We start from the raw sequence: 21,695 nt of genomic DNA, 5'->3' as shown, positions 1-21,695 counted from the left end.
CATAGTGATAGGCACATCAGCAATGCCAGCCGCAGCAGGAGGAGGAGGAGGAAAAAATAAGACATCCCCTGAAAATAAGCCATAGTGGGGGTTTTTGAGGAAAAATAAATATAAGACGGTGTCTTATTTTCGGAGAAACACGGTAGTGCTAAGTCTCACATTAAGTTAGTGTGCTGATCTACACTTTTGAAGTGAACTTCTCCCCCAATCCTTTGGAGTAGATTTGGGGAGTCGGGGGCGGGGGAGTTCCATTGCACAAGCCTAAATCCTTTGATTCACCCATGTCTTCTCCATTATAAGCCTTTGAGAACTGCACTGATTTCCAAAGGAACTGTGTGAGTCCCTCTACATTTGCACATTTGGAAAGTTACCTGCTCAGGTATGCTTTGTGATGATCAAATCAGAGTGAAATAGCTTACTTTTGTGGGGTGTGGGAACAAATATTTACTATTATAACATGTCATCTGTGGAAAACTCTCTTAAGATTTGCTAAGGCAATATCAATGTTGGTTGGCTCCCTACACTTGTCTTTTAAAAGGTCTAGAACAGGCATGTCAAACCTGCAGCCCTCCAGATGTTTTGGACTACAATTCCCATCTTCCCCAACCACTGGTCCTGCTAGCTAGGGATCATGGGAGTTGTAGGCCAAAACATCTGGAGGGCCGCAGGTTTGACATGCCTGGTCTAGAAGATTAGGAGCAGAGTAAGCCCAGTATTGCAAGGACTTTACTGAATGAAATTCAGCAGCTAAGCAAGTGAGTAAAATTGGGCCTGATGCAAAGTCTGTTTTGAAAACCGATCGGTTATTTCACTACTATAATGTGAAAACAATACATCTGTAAGCCAAGCAAATGTTAGTCTGGCTCTGAAGTAATTTTTCCATACAGATTGAAGCCAGGCGCATTTGCTTAACGTTTTCACTGCTCTGCTAGCTTTTGATTGTTTTGAGATTGGAAGCTATGAGTATTCCCTTATGATCCCTTTATGGTTTTGATGCCAAGTTTGTGGAATACTTTGTGTAAAAAGTGCTGTCATGCTTGCTTACATTCTCATTCTCATATTGAAGAGGGGAAAGTCAGGCTAGGTTCATAGAACTGAAAAGCACTCAAAAGGTAATCCCACCAGAACCCCTGCAGTGGTAGTACTGTGTTGATTGAAATAATCTTGGATAGATGTTCATATAGTCATCTCAAGTGCTGATATTTATGTGCCGAAAGCTGTTCATTTTGCTTTCCATATTATATGGTATTTCTTGCTGTACATGGTTATTATTAATGTCTGCTGCTTTAAATGAATAATGCTTCCTTGTGTAATATGTGCATTAGAATACACTCTCTATTTGCTTGCCTAAGGATCACTCTTTGTAATGTCACTGCTAAGGGATACTACTTAGAGCCAAATTACATTACATACCCAAGTTTCCTTCATAAAGGAGTGCTGAGGGTAGCAGACAGGATTTGGATGGTGCTCTAATGTGGGGGGAAGAGAGTAACAGAGCAAACGGAAGGTTGGGTTGTGTGTGATTTTTAAGTTGGGAAATTGAACTGACTTGGGGCTTATGGTTAACCCATGCTCCCTGCACCATAACTGCTATCCAAATCTCTCACATAAATGTCTGTGTCCACCCATACATGGGAAGCTGCATTTTGAAGGAAAGAAACCTTGTAGTTTGGCCCTAAGGGTCTACCTATAGTCCAAACAGATCCTAAAGCGGCTTTTTTAAAAAAGCTAACAATTTTTTTCTCCCACCTTATGCACAAGTAAAAAAACAAAAGATACCTTGTTCAGTTGGAAAACTGAAGATTTCCTCATTGTGCGCCATGACACTTCAGTGCAGTTAATCATGGGTTCTGAAGTGCACGTTGCATTCTCCTTGCTGAAAAAGGATTCAAATACTTTCATTTAATATTTGGTTATAGGGAGGCATGTGTTCATATTTTAAATATACAGCTGTAGTCCAACCTGAAAAGTGGCTGTGTGACATAAAGGCCACCTTGGATGTCAAAAACATAATTACATATAAATCCCTCACGTGTGTGTGTCTGATTTAAAGTGCAAAAGGGGCATGTAGACATGGGGTATGGAATTCCTCCCCTCAAGCGCAACTTGTCTCTCTGCATTTTGTCCCCGGATGTCATTTTTCTCTCACTCTGTTTCCAGTGTGGGAAATTGGTCTGGCTGGGAGAAAAATGGCTGGGGGGGGGGGAGAGACTGTGTGAAAGCAAGTGGCAGTCATGTGGAGAGTTCTGTTACTCTCACCCTTGGGCACATAAAATCAGAGAGCCCCCTCACTATCTTCTATATAACTCTGGTAGACCCATGCTGGCATGTATAGACTGGTCCACTATATGCTATGCAGTGAAGCATTTTCTGCGTGTGTCTGGTAATCTTTCTAGTCCTGTATAATGAACACAAGCTGAATGACCCTGTTGTTCCCTCTAAGTGAATTACTCCTTGATACTGAAGGGCCAGTGAAGGTATTGGGCAGTGATTCCATTTTGCTTCATGCTTAATGACAAAAGCATGAGTCAGTTACTACACTTTAATATTTGAGGCGAGTATTGACTGCTCTTGTTCATGTGCAAAAATTGAGCCAGGGGAATGATTATAGCTCCAGTGACCAAGCAGTGCCCACCAAAAATTGCTGTATTTTTTAATTATTAAAGGTTTTATTGGTTTACAAAGAGATGTGCAATGTCTCTCATAACATTTTTACAAATCAGTTTCATTTGTTGAGACATTGGGAAGAAAATGGGGGTGGGGTGGGGTGACAATGTTTCTATTTTACTTAATATATGTGGGGTTTTTTTTGTCAGCGTCACTTGTGTAGGTTCTCTGCTGTGTTCCTTTGGTGGTGAGAGATATTGGACCTAGGATATGGTTGTTCATTTGTGGTTGGCTGTGGTGGTCTTTGTTTCATGTGGAGGTGGGGTGGGTGGGTGTTTTGGATCAGGTTAGCCATATTGATTTGTATGCTGTTGGTGGATTTTTGTCATTGTCTTGTTGGGCTGCATATGTGATAAAGGAAAGCCATACCGGGGTGAAGTCGTCTTCTTCTAGAAATTGCTGTATTTCAACTCCCATCATCCCTCGCTATTGGCCATGATGGTTCGGAGTTGAAGTCTAAGAACATCTTGACCGTGTTGATGTCTTGAAACTCCCCTTGTCATTGTAAATAGGAAAGGCATGCAATGTACTGCAACCACACTTCATGCATTCCCATTTTGAATACTTTTCTCTTGTTAATTAGATCAGTCTTTTCCTTCTGAAGTGCAAGGTTATGCACACATAAGAAATCCTTGCTTTGGTTTGAACTAGGTTGTCCCTTCTACTGCTCTGTTTACATGCTTTTTGGGTGTTTGTGGTACCTGTCCTATGAAGGATAGCATACCATCAATGTGCATGATGTACAAGAAGACCAGTTCCTGAATACAGTACCTTATAAACCTATTTGACACTGAGTTGAACATTGTATCAGAGCCCTCCAAGAGGCAGAAGCAAATCTTGCTCTTGCATTTGAGAGTTGTACAGTACTCCTGTTACCTTTTATGAGGGGCGCAGAAGGGGCCCACCCAGCAGGGTGGAGCCACAACACAGGTGTGTTGCTGTGCTTACCAGGAATGAGAAGAGGCAGGGAGGTCAGTGCATTGTGGGGGGTGCTTTTGGGCAGGGGTTTCTGTGACAGTTTCATGGTACATGATGACATGGGAATACTTGGAACTGCTTGTGGTAGATTCACCTTTTGCTTCATGGTTTCTGTTGGGGGACATAATCCTTGAGTATTTAAATTCTGATCAGATTCTGATTCTCTGATCATTTGTAAATCTATGTGTTACACACTTTCACTGGATGTTTTGAGGGTTTGCTGTTCTATGCAGCTCATGTAAAAGTCTTAGAGAACATCAGTTATTATTTTTCTCTGGGTGGGGAGGTAGCATATGAAGGCCCATTGGCAGTCATGGATTTTGTAAGCAAGGAATTGAAGCTTCTGATGCCATGGTAACTTCAATGTAAAATATAATCCCATGCTTCTTCATGACTAGCTCAGTGAAGTTTTCAGGGTCTCTTTAGAGCTGTCATTCTCATTCTTGTAATTCAGTCAGAAAACTAATGTAGAACCTTTGGATGCATGCATGTGAGAGATTGGGAGAGGGATGGGGGAAAGTATCCTTTGGGAATTTTTTTAAGCATTTATTTTTATGTTGCTTTGATCCAGCTTCCAGGTGGCAGTCACGGTCAATCCCTGAAGATACACGGCCAGAAATCTGGATTGCACGGGAATTGCAGCGCATTGGAGATGAATTTAATGCTTCCCACAGTCCAAGAAGGGTAACTTAATTTTTTAATTTCTTTGCTGCAGCCCTGTATGCCCAAACAGGGGTATTCTTAGTTTTGGCTGGAGAAAGCACACATAACAAAGGTGTTGGTTCCTTACCGGTATTTATAAAGGTGTCAAACTGCACCAGGTGTGCCGATGTTGCAGAAAGCTGCAGCCTGCTTTACCCACTCACCTATTTATAAACTGTTTGGGTTTTTTCTTCTTTTAGCACATCAACTTTATTTATATTAATTCAGGTCAAATATATCCCACATTCAAGGAGCTCGAGGTGAGTTCATGGGCCCCCTTGTGTGTGTTTGCAGCAGAGTGTTGATGGAGGCAAAATCCCTGTTTGGTGGGTGCTGGCAGTGTTTCTGGGGACACTGTGGGTGCGTCATTCTCCTGCAGCCTTGATATTTTCTGTTTGTGGGTTTTCCTGCACTGAGCTGAGCATTCACTGGGTTGTGCAGTCATTATGCTGGGGTAGCAGCACCATCTCTTCTTCTCTCCCCAGGCCCCAGTGTAATGTACGTATAAGATTGCCTTGTCCAGGCCCTATTACTCAACTTAATGTACAGTGGAACCTCGGTTTATGAACACCTCGGTTTATGAATTTTCGGTTTATGAACACCGTGGACCCATCTGGAACGGATTAATTCATTTTCCATTACTTTCAATGGGAAAGTTCACTTCAGTTTATGAACGCTTCAGTTTATGAACAGACTTCCGGAACGAATTACACCCATGCTTCAGTTTATGAACGCTTCAGTTTAAGTACTCCGCGGACCCGTCTGGAACGGATTAATCCACTTTCCATTACTTTCAATGGGAAAGTTCGCTTCAGTTTATGAACGCTTCAGTTTAAGTACTCTGCGGACCGTCTGGAACAGATTAATCCACTTTCCATTACTTTCAATGGAAAAGTTCGCTTCAGTTTATGAACGCTTCAGTTTATGAACAGACTTCCGGAACCAATTGTGTTCATAAACCGAGGTACCACTGTACTTTCATGTTTACGTATTGTGACTAGGGGTAAAAAAAAAATGCACCATAATGTAGAAATTCCTTATCAGTTGCATTCAGAGGGATGTTTACTGAAAGCCAGAACTGTGTGTGCACATACTGGTGTTCTTTCCAGTTTTCATTCAATTCATATCAATTGAAAGAATCTCATAAAGCTGCCTTTTAAGAAGTCCCCTAACTTCAAAAAAGCAAACTATGGTTGGTTTTACTGAAAAGCAGTTGTGGGAGCTTGCAAATTTTATCAGAGCTACTGGGATGGGGTAGGGTGAATAGATTTCTTTGTGGGGCTTTATGTCAGTCAAAATTGCCCTTTGCTGCTTTTCTCCCCTATTAAAGTATGGCAACTGTTTCTGTGTTTCACATAGATACTTTAGTCTGACCCGGAGGGCTTTGTCAGGAGTGTGGCTCACAGCAAAACATAACAAGGGCAGGAAATGTATTGCCATTTTCCTCTGTTGTAATGTTTGGGATATTGTGTACCTTATAAGTGACTCTGCAGGGAAGAGGAAATGAAACTATTCAGTCAGCTCAGTGACAGGTTAACTTCAATAATCAATAGCTTTGATATCAGAAACTGTAAGTTCAGTGGTAAAGGCTGTGTGTCTTAGTATAACAGCCTTCCCCATACCTTGTGCCCTCTACTTCTATTACAGGCATAGGCAAACTTGGCGCTCCAGATGTTTTTGGCCTACAACTCCCATGATCCCTAGCTAACAGGACCAGTGGTCAGGGATGGTGGGAATTGTAACCCCAAAACATATGGAGGGCAGAGTTTGCCAATGCCTGTTCTATTAGCTCCAGCCAGAATGGCTGATGAGAGTTGTAGTTCAAAACATCTGGAGGGCACCAGGTGGAAGAAGGCTACAGTAGAAAAACAAAGCAGCTTGCATTGACAAAATGTTTGCAGTAGCGCTGTATTGAATACAACTCTACACTTTAAAATCACAAAGGAATTCAAAGTTGGGGAAGGGTATATATTGACTGTCAGGAGGAATAATAGGTAGAGCTTAAGAACTGATTTATTTCTTTTCTTCCCAATACTTTTGTTCATATGGTGGTTGAACTTTAGTGATCTACTGTGCACTTTTATAATTTTGTGAGTAGTGTGCCAGAGAAAGTCTTCGCTTTAAATAAAGGATGCATGTCTGTTGTTAGCCCTGCTCCAGTAACACTACCAGCAGCTTATTACAGTACTGGAAAATTAAGCAGTTAAAGTGTTTTCCTGGTATGGAGAGGAGATGGTGGGAAAAGCTTGAACTGCCAAGTCTCAATGTGCTTGGCAAGGCCAAGGGGAAAAGTTGGCAACCCTTTGGTAGTTTTTGGTAAAGGTATGCTTGGTTTTTAGTCAAAACTTGGAGGAGACACCACATGTTTGATCCACGTGCACCAATGCCTTGCATCTACCTACCTGTTGGCTGCTACTGCTTTTGGTGAGTGGTAGTGTCTCCAAATGTGAAGGTTCCCTGCTACTGCAATGCAGCTGCCTTAAATGGAAAGTCTGGACTTTGAAGTCATCTTATTTTTACTTGCCATTTTGTATTGTATTGTTTAATTAATGTTTTGTAGTTATTTTAAAATTATGTGGAGTGCCTTATCTGAGTGGATGGAGCAGCCGAGTAATTTCGTTGTTCCTGCAGGGGGGCAATGACAATAAAGATTATCTTATCTTAATGATCACAATTCTGTGGAATTTATTTTATTTAATATGGGGTTGCCATACGTTCAGAATTTCCTGGACATATCTGGAATACTGCAGCTGCAAACAGTGTCTGGGCGGAAATTGGTGAAATGCCCGGACATATGGCAGCCCATGGCAGCAGTGACATTTTTGTCGATTTTCCTGAGGAAAAATGGCAACCCTGTTTAATACATTTATTTACTGTGCTTCATGCGGCTTGGGACCCTCGTACCTACGGGACCGCCTCTCCTGGTATGCCCCGCGGAGGACCTTAAGGTCCACAAACAACAATACTCTGGAGATCCCGAGCCATAAGGTGGCTAGATTGGCCTCTACTAGAGCCAGGGCCTTTTCAGTATTGGCCCCAACTTGGTGGAACGCTCTTTCACAGGAGACCAGGGCCCTGCAGGATTTGTCATCTTTCCGCAGGGCCTGCAAGACAGAGCTGTTGCGCCTGGCCTTTGGGTCAGACTTAGTCTGACCCCTGTGTTTTCCTCCCTCATGGCTTCGATTTATGGACTACTTAAAATCAGGCTGCATTTTAAATTTTAATACTGTATTTTAATCTGTATTTTAATTAATTGCTTTTTATGTTTTATTGTAATTTTATTGGTGTGAGCCGCCCTGAGCCCGGTTTTGACTGGGGAGGGCGGGGTATAAATAAAAATTTATTATTATTATTATTATTATTATTATTATTATTTGGCAGTTCACAGAATTTGGGCTACAAGACAGCATTCTGCTTGCTTTTAACTATTAAGAGCCAGATACTTCATAACTGTTCTCTGTGCTTTGTTACTGGAAGCAGAAGGACGACATTGTAACTGCAGACAGGGAAGGACTTAACAGTACTTCTCTTCTGGGCATGTACAGACATGTCTATCCCTGCAGTAGTCTGATTCTTACTTTATCAGCAGTGAAAAGATTGCAATTAGTTTTATTTCAGCAAAAGGAACCAGTTGTTCAATAACGTATAAAACTTAGGGATCTATTTTTCCTCTCCTTTTTCTGTATGTAATGAACTGCTAATTCCTCAGTGTGCAGTGCAGTGACCTCCTTTTCCATTACTATTGCACTTCTTGTCTCTTGTTCTGTCTGTCTTATGAATGGTGGGTGCAGTTCTTTTGCCTTTAGGCAGTGTTGGCAGACCTAATAACCTGACTTGGAAGTGCACATGTTATTACCACAAACTGATCTGTGGCATCAATAGTGACACATCTCTATCTCTCTCTCTCTTACTCTCCCTCAGGGGATATGGAAGATTCACAGCCTGGCATTCAGTTAAAAGATTTTTATGCTTGCCAACTGAAGTGAATGCATGGGGTGGGTGGTGGTGGGGGGCATGTTCTGGATCAATAACTGGTCAAAGATCAGTAAACAGAATAGGAATAAATGGACAGTTGTCACGGTGGAGAGCTGTAAGAAGAGGGTTCCTCCAGGGATCTGTGTTGGAGCCTGTGCTTTTTGACTAGTTGATATATTATATGGAGTTAGGGGTGGGAAGTCAGGGTGCCTTTATAACACCGCATTTTTCAGGAATTGCAAGGAGCTCTACTGTATAAGGAACTCACAAAACTAGGGGAATGGGCATAAAAATGGCAAATGCTGTTCAGTATAAGCAAGAATTCCTAAAGTTACAAATATGCTCAGGGAATCTGAACTGGTAGTGACTGATGGGGAACCTTGTGGTCGTGGCAAAGATTTTGATTCAGCATGCAGCAGCTGTGAAAATGTGAATTTCATGTTAAAAACCATTAGGAAACGGGTTGAAAGTAAAACTACCAATATCATGTCATTATGCAAATCTATGGTACAACCACAACTTGAATTGCTGTGAACAATTCTGGTGGCCATACCTCAAAAAGGATAATGCAGAGCTGGATAAAGGTTCAGGAATGGCAACCAAAATGATCAGAGCATGAAGCGACGAGGAAGATGACAATGTCTGGGGCTTTTTAGTATTAAAAAAAGGCGAGTGCAGTTCTCATAATAGTCAAACCTGGAGTCATCCAGTGAAGCTGAATGTTAGGAGAATGAGGGCGGACACAAAAGGATGTTATTCTTCACACAGCATGTGATTAAACTATCAAATTAAATACCACAAGATTATATAGCCACCAGTATGGATGGTTTTAAAAGGGGCTTGGACAAATTCATGGAGGACAAGGCTATCAATGGCTGCTAGTCATTATGACTAGTTCCAATGTCTGAGGCAGTATTCCTCTGAAATCCCAGTTGCTGGGGAACATTTGCATCTGGACTTCTCATGGGCATCTGGTTGGCCAGTGTGAAAAAGATGCTGGAGAAGAATGGGCCTTTGGTTTGATTCAGCAAGGCTCTTTCTTGCAAAGAAATATGGATGAGATGAGATACCTAATCTTCCACCCCAAAAAACTATCGGGGCTTGGTTGTGGGATGGGGAAGCTGCCAGGGGACAAGGAAAGAAGGGTTAACCTGCCAGCTGCCACTTTTCCCCTCCAGATGCCCCTGTGTTATTTGCATCACTGGTTAAACCAATTTGAGTGATTTTCCAGGCTGCAATTTTCAGCTTAAGAAATATTTCCTCAATAGTGTTTTGCTTCCCGTTAGCTATTTGTTTTGGCTAAACTTCTCCGGCTGTTTAGTATGTTTTATATTTAGCTCCTTCCCGTTTTTCACGCCTTTATTTTGGACTATGTAGCTTTTTTGTTCAGCTGGCAAAGCTTCACACACCTGATTTGTCACACATCAAAATAACGTGCAGAAGGGGTGTTCCGTAATGAACTGTTGTGATGAGTCATTTGGTTTACATATGAATTGGGTTTTAGACAGCTTTTTGGTTTCCTCATTCATATCTGGAAACTTGAGTAGAATGTGCTGCTAAATGTTACTACTGATAACAATAGTAAACTCACAGGAGACTTCAGAAAGAACGAGTGGCTGTCAAGGTCTGTTTTTGTTTCCTATGCACCTGCTTCCCTGGATTGAACTTGCAGATTGTTTTGATTTGGGTATTTCTTCATTCCACTGTTGTGCCAGTCCAGACACTTGTATGCAGAGGTGATTAAGGCCCAGAAGTTAACTCATGGAAGGTTGCTTACTTGAGAGAATTGCAACTAATTCAGTAGGGTTCTAAGTGCATGCTTGGGCTCTCTGAGAGCATCTTTAAAGTTTCTCAGTGACCATGGCAAATTAGGCATAGTCTGTATGAGCTGAGGCTAGCAGCACATGGGGACATGGCAGGATTTAACCTACAATTGCAAAGTCCGAAAGCATATAGTCTTGCAGTAACCTTGCACCAGCGTTTTGGAAAAGTACAAATGACTGGGGTTTGTTGGAGGCTACTTTGTTGCTTAGCAGTTCTTTTGAGATTTTTTTTGTAGTAGCCATCTTACTCGACTCTCTTATTCCTTTCCTAGCTGCCTATGTATGCTCACTGCTACATGTTGGCTCTTCTTTCTTGCCACTTGCTGCTATTTCAGTCTATTGCACTATTAATTTAAAGCAAATTAAATATATCGAAAGACAGAAGCCTTCCTTGAATCTGGGCCTGAATTTTCTTATGCAAGTAAGACTTGAAGGGAGTAAAATTCTGCTCCCAGGCCTTGATGTGTTTGACCAAGGTCATCTGTAGGCCTAATATTGCATGTGCTTTCGCCTCCACCTCAGTGTTATAAAGGGCCTCTGAGTAGCCACCTCCTGGGTCACACAAGCATGCCCATGTACAGGGAAGATCTGGGGTTTCTTGATGCAGTTTCTCTTCTAATTTGATCTGCCTGCATAATAATAATAATAATAATAATAATAATAATAATAATAATAATAATTTATTAATTTATTATTTATACCCCGCCACTCTGGGCGGCTTCCAACAGAAAAATGAAATAAAATAATCTATTAAACATTAAAAGCCTCCCTAAACAGGGCTGCCTTCAGATGTCTTCTAAAAATCTGGTAGCTGTTTTATTCTTTGACATCTGGTGGGAGGGCGTTCCACAGGGTGGGCGCCACCACTGAGAAGGCCCTCTGCCTGGTTCCCTGCATGGCTACAGACTCCTTGCTTGAGCAAGGCAAATTAAGTGTTCCTCTTTTCTGTAGGGCCAATAATGAGTTGGTCATCACAGGGCCTGAGGGATCCATTCTAAGAGAGAGAGAATAACTCCGTGGCCTTATCTTTGGAACTGCTTTCTTACTCATCAGCAAATATTTTTCTTTAATTTTTGTTTTGTATGCAGCTGTGTGGAACCTCTTCCTAATATTGAGCTAGAATCGGGTCAGCAAAAACTATCTCGGATGGTTTAACAACTTCCAAGGTTTCCTTGCTTTGCCATTAATTGACACTGCTCAGTCAACCACAGTTTTAACAGAGTGTATTAAGTTTGGGTTTGTGACAGTTTTCCCTCCCTCTTTTACCTGCCTGGAACCTGAAGGATAGCTTCACTCTTCTCTCCCTCCCAGAGCCCCAGCTTTTCTGCTTAGTTCACTTCATTAATAATACTATTCTCGGTTTGTACCAAATTTAAATGATTGCCTCATTTTCTACTGCCAAAGTGAAGCTCAATTTTCTAGCATTCTCTGTAGCAGAATGTATAACTGCTGCTGACCCTGCAGTTGTATGCATTTTTTGCTTGGAAATAAATTGCACTGTCTTCAGTGGGACTTATTCCATCAGCCAGAATTGCAAACATCCACTGATTTTGACTTTACACAGGTGTGTTGTTGGTTTTTTTGCACTTGAGTGGCTGTATTTCTGGTGTCAAGCACAAGACAGACTGGAAATACAGTCCTTCAGTATCCTTCTGTCTGCTTCCCCTTAGACTTCCAGCTTGTAGAGTTGGCCTCTGAGGTAGTGTTGGAATCATTAGGGCTGGCTTCTCAGTTCTTTCAGGAAGCTATGGGTCTTTTATTTATGCCATTTCTATCCTTCCTGTGTTTTATGGAATTCAAGAAGACACACTTTGAGTTCTCAGGCAGGATTTCACCACTTCTAGCCAGTCCTGCTTAGCTTTTGCAGGGTTGCTGAATTACATGCTTCAACCCATTCGAAATCTCTTGTGAGCTGAAGGAAAGAAGACTAAAGGAGTACAGAAAATGTATTAATCCAAAATAGTAATTCAGGATCTCTTGTGCCAGTCTTCTGAATCTTTGACCTTTGTGAATCTATTAGTTGTCTGTCTTCTGTGCGTAGCTACATTTTGCACCAGCCATTCCCCTAAAGAAGCAGTGAGTTGGGATTTTGACCTGTTTCAGATGCTTATACAGGTGGTGACTGTATTCACATGATGAAGAAGCTAGAATGTCCTCTCTTCTTTGCCATGCATATACAGTAAACATATGCCACAGGCACTCCATATGAATGTCATGAATGTCTGGTATCCTTTTCAATCTTTCTGCTACCTTGGATTACTCCACTTAGGGTTGCCTTGAAAGGGTTGCCATCTCTGTCCCGCAAGCACACACAGAGCAACCTAAAATAATGCCTTTATAGTTTTGAAAATAAACTTATGAAAGGCTAATTATGGAACAATCCCATACATCTAAGATAAAAATCACAGGCTGTTGTTAGAGTGCCTCTACAGGAATTGCAGACACGAAACTGATTTCCTCCCATCTTGTTATGTAGAAGTGGAGGGGAAGTGCCTTGGTCTTATCGCAGTCCCATTATGTCAGGTGAATCGGGGCAAGGGCTTGGTCAGGCAAACTCTGCAGCAGCTGCCACAGTCTTGCTCAGCCTTTGGAAATGTTAGCAGCATTCTTTATGCAGCTAAACTTTAGCTTCGCTTGAAAACCCAAAGAAGTGTCTTGTGGCATAACGGTTAGCCTTAGGTGAGTCGTAGCTCCTTCTGGTTTTTCCCAAGTGCTCTTCTTTCATGCTTTTTCCCAGCTGAAACATGGTGCTAGCCTCTGGATTTAACATATACAGAGTGGGTCTTACGGCACTTTGAAGTTTTAACAGTGGTGTTTAATGAAGTTGGTTCTAGCCCACAAAATCTTAAGCCACAACAAATCTGCTAATCTTTTAAGGTGCTGCAAGATTCTTGTGTGCATATGTCAGTGTAGCTAACCCTCTGAACTGGTTTTCTAAGGCTCCCTTCTACACATGTCTGTATGGTTTCAACCATGTGTACCATACATTTGCCACATGTGCCTATGACATTATTTTATTGTATACCGGTATGTAAAACTTTGGGCCATCTTGCACATTACACTTCTATCTTGAAACAATGTTTTTTTTTAAAAAAAAGGAATAGAAAGTAAAATTACTTCCTTGTTTCCTTCAGCCTGTGGCCCTTGCCTAAAGTTGAGTGCAGTCAACATGTTAATATGTGACCCGCCATACTTTGCATTACGTGGCTGCATCTTTTATAATATATCTGCTTGCATATTTTTATACCCCAAACTGAACCAACTAGTGTTTACACAGGTGGAGTCACTTGAGAATAATTTAGAGGTTCACTAGTTCATTAGCTCTGGCACATATTGCCTATAGCTTTATTTAGGCTCTTGGCACAAACGACACCAAATCACTGGTTTCTCAGATAAATTATAGTTACCAGATTTCATCCTTTGGGAATCTCTTAACATTTTCGAGAGTCAACAATTTGGACAATGACACAATTATACTCTGAGAATACCATCCTGTTTTGGGCTTCCCCTTTTCTCCTTCTGTGTGTGCTACCAGATCTCATAAATTATATACCATTTTGTTTCTTGTAACAAACCTCACATAAAACTTAGCGACAGTGAATTAAGCAGTGTAGAACAAGATTAAATATAGCGACAGTTGCTCTAGTCCCAGCGCTGAGGGTGCTTAAGCATTTCACAAACAGATTTCTTTACTTCTAGTTACAAGCATGTAGAAAACTGACAGCCAGGTGGGCAAGTGTGGCTAGTTGCTGGGGTGGGAGTGGGGATTTGTGTAGCAGGGTAGGTGTGAGCTTCCCATGAGTGTTCCTCTCGGCAGGGCAGGGGCTGCATTGGGACAGAGGTTGGAATGGCAAAATAGTCACAGTAAAAAGGAATAAACACAGGTCTGTACAAGTGTTTTTCTTTGCTAGACACTATCTCCTTGAAAGTTGGGGCGAGGAGCTTATGGCCCTCCAAATGTTGAAGGGTGTTGGGAGTCCCAACAAGAACTGGAGGACCACAGGTTTCCCATTCCTGCTTTAAGGCATGTTGTGTGGCGCTGTCTCTGAGTGTATACTCAACTCAGGATACATGGACAGCAGCTATCAGTGCCTGTGAATGGTGGTGGAAAATCTAAACTGCAAGGACAGGAGGCAAACCCCAGACACCCTGCTTTCTAATGATGATTTTTTTCATGCTTTGCTGTGTCCCCCAAGTAGATCCATTTCTCATTAACAGGATGTATTTCTCTTACACCCGACATGATTACGAAAGCCATTTGATCTCAAATGTATTTACATGGAAGGATGTTCCACTGCAAACCACTTAATTCATGGCTGGGCTGAAATGTGATTTTGGGGTTTGTAGCTCAGGCTGTTCAAGAGCTTACTACTGTAGTGACTGGTTCACACAATGTGTGTATGCTGAACTAGGTGCTAACACGGGGTGCTTAAATTTAAAAGTGTAAGGACAGCCAAGGGGCAAAGGACACAGGAGAGAGCAAACATGTTTCCATGCTCACAGCTGAGAAAAGACAGTAAGTTCTGCTCATTTATTTGTATTTGCATTTAAAGAATTCATTGTATCCCACTTCAGACAGTTTCCCCAAGCAGCAAACAGTAACCCCCCCCCAAACAACAACAACACCCAACTCAATTAAGGCAGACTATCAGAATAAAAGTAAATACAGCAAAACACAGTGTGTGTCAAAACATAAAACAAGTGAAAGCCAAATTCATGTCAAGACAGCATAAATCTTAATAAATCCATAACAAACAATACAAGAACAGGATTCCTCATCTTGGCCTTAATATCCCCATCTAATCAGCAGAGGCTAATTTTCACATAAATAACATTGTTAGGTCAATAAATATTAAACTTTTATGTCATGTAGGCTACTTGTGATCACATGCACATTTGCTGTTATCTCCCTTTCAAACAACATGATAGTTCTTTTGATTACAATGCACAAGTTGAAGTGTGGCCAAGTAGGTGATGCTAAACACCCAAAACTCAAATAAAAGCCAACTGGTTGTTTTATTATCTCGCTGTGTACAGAACATCAATCTTAGCCACTTGAGCACCTGTCAGAACGGCTTGCAGTGCCAACATATAACAGTGCTATCATGCCATGCTTTGCCCTGGCATAGCTTTTGCAGTTTCCTATGCTAACTGCTAGCATAGCAATTCCTGTGCTTGGCCTATAAATTTGGTAATTATTACTACCAGACAGTAAAGCTTCGTGAATTAAAAGAACCTCTCATTTCCTCTTGCAGGGTTTCTTGGATTACCAAGCAGTAAACCACCAGATCATAATTTTGCGCCTGTTGCATTACATCGTCCGCCTCATATGGAGAATGCAGTGACTAATGCGCCAAGAGGCAGCTTGGGATTATTTACTCGTTTCCAGTGACAGAAACTTTGAACACAATGTCTTTGGTCTCTGGGTGCAGGTAACAGGCCTTTATTGACCTCGGATACATCCAGCAAATGAAAAGGAGCAGAAGGACTCCATATCAGGTGGTTTGGGCCTCTTCGTGGTTTTTTAGAGGAAAGCAAGTTTTTTAAATGGATATTTGGAAATGGACCACCTTTTTAAGAAACAGGATTTCATCTGAAAGTAGAACTAACTTTGTTTTGATGAAAGTTCTTTTTTTTTTAAAAAAAGAACCTTGCTATATTGCAGCTTTCAAGAAAATCATTTAATCCTGTTCTCATTTGGAAACTTGTGGGTTGCTATTATATCTTGCAACAGAATTGTCTGAGCCAGCTACTTTGTAAAGCTGTCTTAGTTTTTATATTACATGCTTCCTGTTCAAAATCTTTCCAAGCAGTGAGAAGACAGACTGGTAATTTCTGTGCTACCTAAAATTCACCTATCCTTGTACATTATTCACAGAAGAAGTTTGGGGTGGGGTGGGGGAAATACATCCATCTGCTGTTTAAGTACCATTTTTAATCTTCTGTTGGGTGAAGCAGTTGCATCTAGCAGCCCAGGAGGAGAACTCTTGAATTTGCTTTGGAAGTTGAAATTAAACTGTGAAAGTTTTAATGTTCCAAATAATGTCACCAGGTTGCCTTTTACAATTTTCTTCCTTTATAATTTGTATAGATAAGTGTGTATTCTATGACATATACTGAAGGCAGGCGGGAGGGGGGGGATGTAGCAATAAGTCATTGTATGTGGGTGAAAGCAGTTCCTATGCCTGTGCAATATTGCCCAAAGTTGTTAGCAACAGGGTCCTACTGCATAATTTCAGGCACTGTTTTGATCCTCACTTTGGTATATTTCTCTTTGTTTTTTTTAAATCCAGTCTCTGTGTTTTGTTTTGTTTATTTTTTTAAGCACTCTGGATTTTGTTAATTGCTGCCTTTGTTTTTAAATAATATGAGAGATGACCGAGCAACCATAATGTGGAATGTATAAGGACTACTGACTCGCTGCCTGGGTTTGAGGTCAACAGCAGCACAGTATTCAGAGGGTGAAAACTCCAACAAAAGACAGAGCAGGAACAAATTTTATTCCAGAAAAAAGACCTTTTAACAAGTGGCACCTTTCCTAAGGTGCCAATAGGTGATTGGCTGCATTTATCTAATATGAGTTAGCTACTTTGTTTTGTGATGTTCCTTAATCAGGGCTACTTGTAATGTGATAAGAAAAACAAAAAGCTGAATCAAGGGCAACCTGCTGCAAACAGCTGAATTGTGCAACATATTAAATTGTGCAGGTTGTTTCTGTAAGCCATAAAGGGGAGCAGTAAGGATTGATAATTCCCAAACTGTAGGGTGGGGCACAGTGGTATGCCATAGCAAAGGACTGAAATGTGTCTGGAAACTAAGTCACTATGTTGGACTGGGGAGAGTCCTTTGTATCTTTAATTCCCTCCTCTGTCCCTTTTACCCGATTTCTCTGTCAATTTATGGGAAGAGGGAGTCTTCTGTGGGAAGGACTTGCTAGATTCCTTGACTCGGGTATGCTATGGGCTGCCAGGTACAGGCGAATCCCAGAAAGCATAGGAAGCTGCTTTATACCACTGAGCCATCTAGCTCAGTATTGTCGTTCTGACTGACAAGTGTGTAAGGATTCTTTCTCATCCTTACCTGTAGATACCGGGGAATGAACCTGGGATCTCCTGCACAGTCTTTCCCTACCTGACTCCTGACAGGCAGAAGAAGGGGAAATGTAGAGTGCCAGTAAGACCCTATTAACTGCATCATTCTGTAGTTGTAAGGAGGATGCCTGCCGATTATTGTGGGAGCAGAGTGAGAAAATAGGTGTATGGTAAAGCCCCCAATCTTAATCCTAGAAAATACTGTGTCCCATGTAATAAAGGTTTGGGAAATGCTGGGCAGAGCCCTGAAGACTCCCTGTGATCCCTTGCATTCAGATATTACATCAGATTTTGTAAGGAGTCCTTCAGACTTAGATTTGCAGTCGAAAAGATTAATAAATTGCTTTTAAAAAGAGCTGAAATTCTCAGGATACTGAATTCTGTACCCTATACCAAATTGGTAAAGAACCACAGTATGCACACAATCCCAAACTTAAATGAAAACGTCCCATTAAAAAAAATCAAGTAAAATTCCACTAAACCAGATGGCAGACAGTATTGGCACAGATCCCGACTTCCTTTTTTTAAAAGAAACATTTTGTTTCTGTAATATCCTTCATCACGCTTCCTGATTTATTAAAACTATACTAACAGACAATCCCTATATCTCAGAAGTAAGTTCAATGGGGCTCATTCCTATGTGCATAGATTAAAGGATTGCAACCTGAATTGTTTCAGTTTTGGGACATTGTTCATTTCATTTTCCTCCTATAAAATCAAAGCGGTTTAACCTGTGCTGTACCATGTTATGGTAAACTGGTTCATATGTGGATTTGGATTGAGTTTTTACTTTGCTTTGGGAGGCAACTGCAAAATGAGTTTCCTGGAACTGCATAGTTACTTAAAGGTTCTGGTTGCAAGTGCCCCTTATTCCACATAATTTTTTTTGGCCATTGATCAGTTACATAAAATGGTGCAGATACTTTGCATAATACAATGGGTCAACTGATTCCTGTTTGTAACTTGCTTCCAAATGCTACGTCGCCAATTTCTGGTTTCACCAGCACCACTGAAAATGTTGTAACCTCTTTTTTAAAAAACTGCAGTCTTTTTGCGGCTATATCAAATCCATCCTAAGTGCTATTATGTGCTGGAGAGTTTTGTCAACTTCAGCTCCTATGCCAGTGCCTGCAGATGCACCCCCTGTCCTGAATGTCTCTGCAGTAGATTATAGGATAAATCCAGATGACCAAAATAAGCTTTGGGGTCCCAAGCTAGAGAGAGGCGCAAGCAACGATAAGCTGCTCACACACATCACCTGATGCATGTCTGTACAATAGATGGTTAGTAAGATTGATATTGACAGTGCCAAACACCTCTTTGAAAACAAAGAGACGAGGAAAGGGTGTGCTAAGATTCTGTCCAAACTGACAGCCATGATTTGACTGTTGCCAGTTCACTGTTGGAAACATCCCTCAGTCTTGCATCCAGGGACAGAGTCCAAACCACTTCATCCTCTTGTGCTTTTGCTATTCCAGATCTAGCCAGGGAATCATGTGCAGAAGAAGTATTGTCTCCTTATCTGTATAGCCCTTATTCGGTCAGGCTGTTTCATCTGTAAGCTCCAATGGCGATAATGTGTTAACAAGGGCAAAGCCATGGAAGCTTTGTAGCAACGTTAGTTTCGTAATTTTACTAGCTTTGGTCAACAATGTTGTGGGTTTTCTCCCCAATTTGTTTAACATCAGGCAGAAATTGCAACATCACTAATAGTAAGTTTGCCTGTATAATTAATTGCACATAAACCCACATAAAGCTGGTTGATTGAAAAAGGCAAAGAAGCGGGTGTTAGTCTTAGACCATTCAAACTGATACTGTGTGATAGAGATTTTTCGTGGCATCCAAAAAACCAGGGGAACCAAGGAGTTCATTTCCAGATTTAGCAATGTTGATAACACAGCTTTTAAACCGGCAGTTTGCCAGTAATCTTTCTGCATACGATGGGAAACCTGTGTTTTTCACTGGGAATAATTAGAAAGCTCTCTCTTGAGATCAAATTGACTCATATTAGTTGTCAGCACTGACCCATCGCGATTCCTTCTAAAATCTTTTCTGCCACCAGAATTAGTTCTCAAGAACTCACCAAAGTGTTTTCTGTTTAGTGCTTCTGCATTTGGAGCACTCTAGTTTTAATGCCTTTCTAACACAAAACCCTCCCTGCAGTCATGCTTTCAGTGGTTGGGACCCAGGGAGCTCCAGACAAGCGCCTGAAGTGGGAGAATTCCCCTGTTCTTCATTGACATGGCTACAGAGAGTACTCTTTAGGAAACCGTAACCTATTAAGAGTGGCTTTTTTGAGGAGGGAGGGGGCTTAGGGGATAAGGAGCTGCTTTGGGAAGGGGGGGGGGGTCCTGAAAGTCGCAGTGCACTCCCTTCAGACCCCTATAACCTTCCCTCCCCCTTTTCTTATAAGGCTCGGCTGGCCCAGTGCCTTGAGATGTGTACACATTCATATGTGTTAACTGCTAGCATGGGAGTGCAATTAGCTTGCTGCCATGGCTTCAGGCAAACTTAATCGTAAGCCTAAGAAATGTGGGTTTTTTTAAATAAAATTCTGTGAATTATAACAAAAAACAGTAAATGGCAAGATATTGGCACTGTGTGGCCCAAACCCAAGCTCTCTTGTTTTCCCAATAAATCTCTGCCGGACATTATATCTTAAAATGCTAAATCAAGCAAGGCCCATTTTAGTTTGTCACAGTTCAGTGCAGGTTTTGTGCCTTGACATCCCCACAGTGTCCACATTAGACATGTGGGTTTAAAAAAAAAACTTTTTCTAGAAATCCCATTTATATATCTATAACTATATATAATCCTGCCAAAACATTTTATGAAGAATTTTCTTTGGTTGTGGAGAAACCATATTCAAATTTCTTCTTAGTGTCTCCATGCTTCCCCCCCCTTTTGAATGATTGTAAATATTTGAGTATTTATTAGATTAGTGCAGTCCTCATCTGAGCCAAATGTCACCTCTGTGCAATGTTCCTTCTCTTCTTACTATGTCATGTAAGATTTTTTTGTACAGCAGCTGAAGTAAAACGGATTGATTTCTCTAAACTTTTTTTGTAGAATTGACTTTGTTAAATACTGTAGATTCCCCTTTTCTTTGTAATTAATGCACTCTACTGTTCCATAATGCTGTAACTTGTAGAAATGTTGTATATTTATTTTCTGCTTATTTAAGTTCTTGTAAAGTCTTCCCCCCCCCACCTTGAATTGTACTTAGTGTATATGGAAATAGTGATTGATCAGTTTAGAGCACTGTCTACTAGTTTGGGATAGTTGATGCTATTTTAGATGTTGTTTAAACCCCTTGATTTTCTGTACCGTGTCTCTTGCCCATCTTTCTCTGTCTTGTTGAAATAATTGAAATATGAAGCGAAGGCAGGGGTCAGTTTGATTGGGAAGGGCTTTTACATGTTCAAGGGCCACATCTAGCACTGCATTTGTGGCTTTTAAAATGAGTTAGTTCCAAATAACTTTCTGAGGACCGAAGGCAGATTTCATACTGGTTTTGATAAAGCAACATGCAGTGCTCTGAACTTGTCAGTCTTTTAAAAATGTCCAGAGAGCTTACTCGGGACACCTACTCACAGCATCCCCTCTCAAAAGTAGATTTTTGTTGCAAATTCATTAGGTGCCAGTTCACAATCTTGGTGCTTCCTGTTTCTTCCTACAATTGTGCTTACATTTAAGGGCTGTTAAAAACTTGTCCCTTAGCCTCAGTTTACGTAGCACAGGATATGACTTGTTACCTCATAAATAAGAAGTATCTGCAGTTTGTTCAAGAACTACTAAATTCTTAGTGGAAGAGAAACATTTTGCGCCCTGGTTTAAAGACCACTAGTTACTGTATGACAGCACCACAACATTAGGTACAAACATCAATGTAGCACTGATCTTGTACTGATTAATCACTAACATGTTTCTTAGAACCCAGCATTTTTATGTAGCATTTTTATTGCAGTTTCCCTGGCTTACTTGTGTTTTGCACTGATGAAATTTTGACAGGGTAATTGCCACTTTACTTGTGCAATACTGCTGTAAATAACCGCAGATCTTTTTTAAGATACAATCTTTTATGTCCTTAATGAATTTTATATGAATAAAACTTTCAACTATTGATTGCGTACCTTTTTTTATTTCACTTTCTTTCCTAAGTTTGCTTGTTCTTACATGGTTATAAATAAAGGCGATGAATTGGGTTTGGACATTATATTATTTGTGCAGACTTTTTTTTTTTAAAAAAAAGGTTGCATACACTTCCCTTAATATGCATAATCAAAAGAATCCTTGTAATGGATTGTTCAAGTAATGGAGTTGTCTAATGCAGCTAGCACTTAATTACAGAAATGAGGTATCGAACTAAGCACCCTTCATTCTGCTGCCATTCCCACAGTTCAGGCCTAAAAGGACATGAGCCCGTGGAGCCGCCATGGCTAAAAAAGGATGAAAAAGC

General features: G+C 40.9%; 1 protein-coding gene across 7 annotated transcripts in view; it reads left to right on the top strand.

Annotated features, from left to right (window-relative positions):
- Positions 1-21,359, top strand: part of BCL2L11 (BCL2 like 11) — a 40,623-nt gene extending 19,264 nt beyond the window's left edge. For 5 of the 7 annotated variants that reach the window (XM_035111096.2, XM_035111095.2, XM_060273060.1 and 2 more), the window contains exons 3-4: positions 4,217-4,329; positions 15,401-21,359. In XM_035111096.2, the coding sequence (XP_034966987.1) occupies positions 4,217-4,329; positions 15,401-15,490 (203 nt within the window). In that variant the 3' untranslated portion in view covers positions 15,491-21,359. Of the gene's footprint in view, positions 1-4,216; positions 4,330-13,022; positions 13,039-15,400 lie in introns of all 7 variants that reach the window. The other 2 variants (XM_060273061.1, XM_060273059.1) reach the window with 2 other exon arrangements.
- The last annotated feature ends 336 nt before the right edge of the window (positions 21,360-21,695 follow it).

Source organism: Zootoca vivipara, chromosome 3 (assembly GCF_963506605.1).
Source record: "Zootoca vivipara chromosome 3, rZooViv1.1, whole genome shotgun sequence".
NCBI classification, from domain to species: domain Eukaryota; kingdom Metazoa; phylum Chordata; class Lepidosauria; order Squamata; family Lacertidae; genus Zootoca; species Zootoca vivipara.
The sequence above is the reverse complement of the archived record's forward strand: the minus strand, read 5'-3'. Positions and strand labels throughout refer to the sequence as shown.